This window comes from Haliotis rubra, unplaced genomic scaffold (genome assembly GCF_003918875.1).
Source record: "Haliotis rubra isolate DU_JTF1 unplaced genomic scaffold, ASM391887v1 Scf1352, whole genome shotgun sequence".
NCBI lineage: Eukaryota > Metazoa > Mollusca > Gastropoda > Lepetellida > Haliotidae > Haliotis > Haliotis rubra.
Window position 1 is genome coordinate 155851 of NW_025765284.1, and position 4097 is coordinate 159947.

General features: G+C 32.5%; 1 protein-coding gene across 1 annotated transcript; it reads right to left on the reverse strand.

Annotated features, from left to right (window-relative positions):
• Positions 1 to 232: 232 nt before the first annotated feature.
• LOC124267992 (nuclear apoptosis-inducing factor 1-like) lies at positions 233 to 3288 on the reverse strand. Its single transcript, XM_046702995.1, has 6 exons — positions 2965 to 3288; positions 2647 to 2712; positions 2347 to 2443; positions 2019 to 2091; positions 1529 to 1663; positions 233 to 459 (listed from the first exon to the last, which is right to left on the reverse strand). Exons 1-6 carry the CDS (start codon positions 3123 to 3125, stop codon positions 233 to 235), a joined length of 759 nt encoding a protein of 252 aa, XP_046558951.1. The 5' UTR covers positions 3126 to 3288.
• Between the last annotated feature and the right edge of the window lie 809 nt (positions 3289 to 4097).

The window sequence follows — 4097 nt, forward strand, 5'->3', positions numbered from 1 at the left end:
TAAAGTGAAATTTTTAGCAGTCAACTCCATTATACAAAACAATGTGAGGGTTTTGTATATTTTCACAGTAGATATTGTACAATTTGCTACATTTATGTACTCTCATGTATTCCTAACATGACAACTCTGGCAATTAGGAACTATTTATATTTATTATTAAACTGAAATGAAAATAACTACTGGAAAGGTTAGCTATTTCCCTTGAAATAACTACAATTAGTTTACATACATTTCAATACTCGTTAGGGAAGTTGACTGTTGGGAAGACACTGTAATCACACAATTCCTTTTCCTTCTCCTTCATGGCCAGTATTTTTTCTTTAATTGCCAAGTCTCTGTCTTGGTAGGCTTTTGTGCAGAGGAAGAAATCTTTCCATATGGATGTCAGCTCATCAAGTTTGTTTACTTTCCTCTCTTCTATAGCGACTAACTTCTCCAAGGGGTCTTCTTCCTTGATTTCTGAAAGATTAAAACTAACATGATGCAAAACTGTCAGATTGTCTGGACCACTGACTGAAATGTTTTGGGAAAAAATTGAAGAATATTAAGGATCATATATAATTCATGCAGTCATAGACTGACATTTTATTCTACTGATAGTTTTTGTCAAGGAGATGAAAGAAAATCAGTTATGGGTTGAAATATCCCAACTGTCATGATTATTCACAGTTTTCATAAATATGGTTTGCCGTACTACATTTATCAATTTTTAGCCGAACAATAACCACATTTCATATCAACATCAAATAATACCTAAAAACCCCAAACTTATATGATATTTTACTCTTAAATAAGATTAAATGCACAAAATAATTGTATCCGTCACAAGTGCAATTTCATTGATGGCTCAATTTAATCATATTAACAAGTGGGCCGGAGGCCTGAAATACAATAAAGTTTTTCTCGAATTTGACTTTCACAAGTATTTTACATAATTATTCAATAGTGTCAATACACCCGAAAAATTCTGGTGATAATTGCAATATCTTAGAGTAGGTATTAATACAGTTATATCGCAATATGTAGGCATATTTCTAAAATGTTAACATGTTAGTTGTATCATAACAGTTATGGAAATGTATTTACCTAATTTCCTTTTCCCTTTAGACTTTATTTCTGAAATATAAAAAGAAAAAAAATTATACTTGGTGACAAAAGATGACATCATTATTTGCTGAGCAAAAGATTACAGACGAGTTATATATATTACACTGAGAACACAAAATATCGTACTTCAGTGCCGTGTAATTGTAAGAAATAAAGTGATGTTTTGCTTACATAGTACATTTGAGATTTTCAAATGAAGCAATATTATAAGTTTAGAAAAACAAGAAGTAGGTATATTGAGTGTTTCTTAAAAGTACATTTACATTTGCATTCAATATGCACAATTATTGTTTTTCAGAATCTTGAAAGAAGTGGCAAATGCTGTACCTTTCACTGTGGCAACCTCTGCAACAGCACTGCTAGAATTTCCTGATGCCACACTAGCTGCCGATTTCATTGCTGAGGTACCTGCTGATGTTACTGTCGATGATGTATGTGTTGAGGAGGCGACAGGTTTCAGTGTGGATGGGCACGTCGAAGAAGCTACAGTATTCAGTGTGGAGTCGCTCGTTGACAACAATGTTGAGGAGACTAACGATAATTGATATTCCTGGACCTGGTTAAAGAGCAACATATAAATTGTACACATAACATAGCAAATTTGTTTATCATATGATATAATTTAATCATAAATGTATATTCTTAACGTGCCACCTTCAGTTAATTCAATTTGCTTATGTTTAGATTCTGTATCATTTCTTGGATCATAAGCTGATTATTTGTCTCAGTAAAATCCATTTATTTTACATAAATTGTTTTGTTATCTTTTTTACATACTTGATATATGCTTGTTTATTCCAACAAAACACATTATGATACATTCAATCAGATATTTACGTTGTATTTTGTTATCAATACTATTGAAAATTAAAGAAACTTTTATTAAACAAATTTTTATTGAATAGACTGACATGCATCATTAAGTCCCACTTCCATGCCACCTTCCACTCCATCAATTTGACAAGTAGGGATCATTGACAAAACCTGCCACACAACATATGGTACATTAAGTCTCTGATAAAGTAAATGTGATAATTGTGATTTGTAATGATGTTGTATTGATAATTCACCTTATAATGAAACTGAGTGAACTCCAATGTGTTATTAGTTTACATTTACACTTACAAAATATGTAGTAATCACATTGACTTAAAGGAAAATTTTAATTCAATTGCAGTGAATGATTCAAGAGAACCCATATCATTTTACAATTTAAAATTACAATTTCTTCCACAATACCTTTTCTTCAATGGCCGTGAGGTTTGCGGGAGCATTGCCACCCCCTGTGAGTTTCTGCTCCTTCTTCAATGATATGGACTTTTTCTTGACATAACACCTGTCAGGTAACAAAATGTAGTTAATTTGCTTGTCAAATTAAACATTTCTAAGAGATATTTTGCCGAAGAGCATCGTAAGAAAAATATAAACCCTGAATATTTTCGCCTTTATAGGTAATAAAATAAAATCACTGCCAATTCAGTATCTTATTTAAATTATCCAAATTATGTTGACAAATTATAGTTTAAAACAATTCCTTACTTGTAATCATTCCACTTCTTGCGAACTTCCATCGCTCGCCTGTTAGTCGCACAAACTGCGTTGATTCTGAAAGTATCATTAAAATTTGTCAACATTTATGAACATCAAACTATAAATAATAATAAGTAAAAGAATGGTCTCTATAATACTTGTTTGCAATACTGGAAAAATGTTATTTCATTATTGTCCATATATTTCTTATCAAATCTATATAAACAAACGGCATAAAGGCATACATTATCATAATATTACGTAACTTCATAGAGGCGCAATTCACATGATATAGTATGTAACAGAAACTCTTTATAGGCCACTCACCTCTCGGCAATAGCTTCCCACAGCCTCCCCTTGACTTTCGCCGTGACGGTTGCCGAGAAGGCTCCAAATAATGTTGACTGGTGGTGTGTCACTTCTTCGACAAGAATATCAAGCTCGCTGGCTTGAAAGTTCGACCGCCTACTCTTTTTTTCCTCTGACATTATCTCAAATTTAGTTCACGTCGTCTGCTTGGAAGGGGAGGCAACTCTAGACAACCGGAAGTAATTGAAACGCATTATTTCTAACTTTCTCGCAGAAGATCACGATTGTAATTTACGATCGCAAGAGTTACAATCGCGACACTAACAATCCCCTTACAATAGCTTTGAGGAACGACGACAAATTATTATTTACGATAATTGTAAAGTTGATTGTAGGGCTTACAACTGATTGTAGCTACGATCGTTTCGAGGAACGGGGCCCAGAGTTGCAAGCACACATCTTTTAACCTTTGTGTTACAGATTTAATAATAACATTGAGAAGCTAATACAATCAAGTTTAAAAGCATATCCGAATCCACATGTTTCAAGCATATTTCTCACATTTGTTACCCAATTTCTCTTACCATTTCTATCATACATACACATCATATTGTAACATTTTTCGGGATAACGTGACTGCGGCATATTTACTAACCTTATCCAATATCTTAAAATGTGCTTGTATGCTTCAATATCTAAAGTGTAACGTCCACATTCTCCATAAACCATGCAATTAGAAGTACTGACCTTAACACCTAAAAATCTTTTACATGCATGAAGATGAACCCTTTCTAAAACATTAAAATGTGTAAAACACCAAACCTCTGAGCCATATAACAGAATAGGTTTAATTTTGGAGTCAGATATTTTAAAGAATGTATTATAATTTACTTTACCAGCCTTCCTCAAATTATGAAATATTCCCATAAGTATTTTCTTACCCTGTAGGGACGCATTGTTTACATGTTTGTTCCATACTAAAGTTTTTGAAAAATATACACCTAAATATTTATAACCCTTCGCTACTTCTAAATAATTGTCATTTAATGTCCATTTCTCAAACTTGGATAATTTTCCACCATTTTTAAAAACCGCTACCCTAGTCGTATCTTTATTTATTTTTAACTTAAACTTGTCACAATAATCTTCTA

Bases quoted from the DNA above. Each gene is read 5' to 3' on its own strand.
- LOC124267992 (XM_046702995.1), bottom strand. From the start codon at position 3,125: ATGTCAGAGGAAAAAAAGAGTAGGCGGTCGAACTTTCAAGCCAGCGAG. The intron at 2,444-2,646 runs GTAAGGAATTGT...GTTACCTGACAG, and splicing joins AAGAAGTGGAATGATTACAA to GTGTTATGTCAAGAAAAAGT. The intron at 2,092-2,346 runs GTATTGTGGAAG...GTTGTGTGGCAG, and splicing joins TCACGGCCATTGAAGAAAAG to GTTTTGTCAATGATCCCTAC.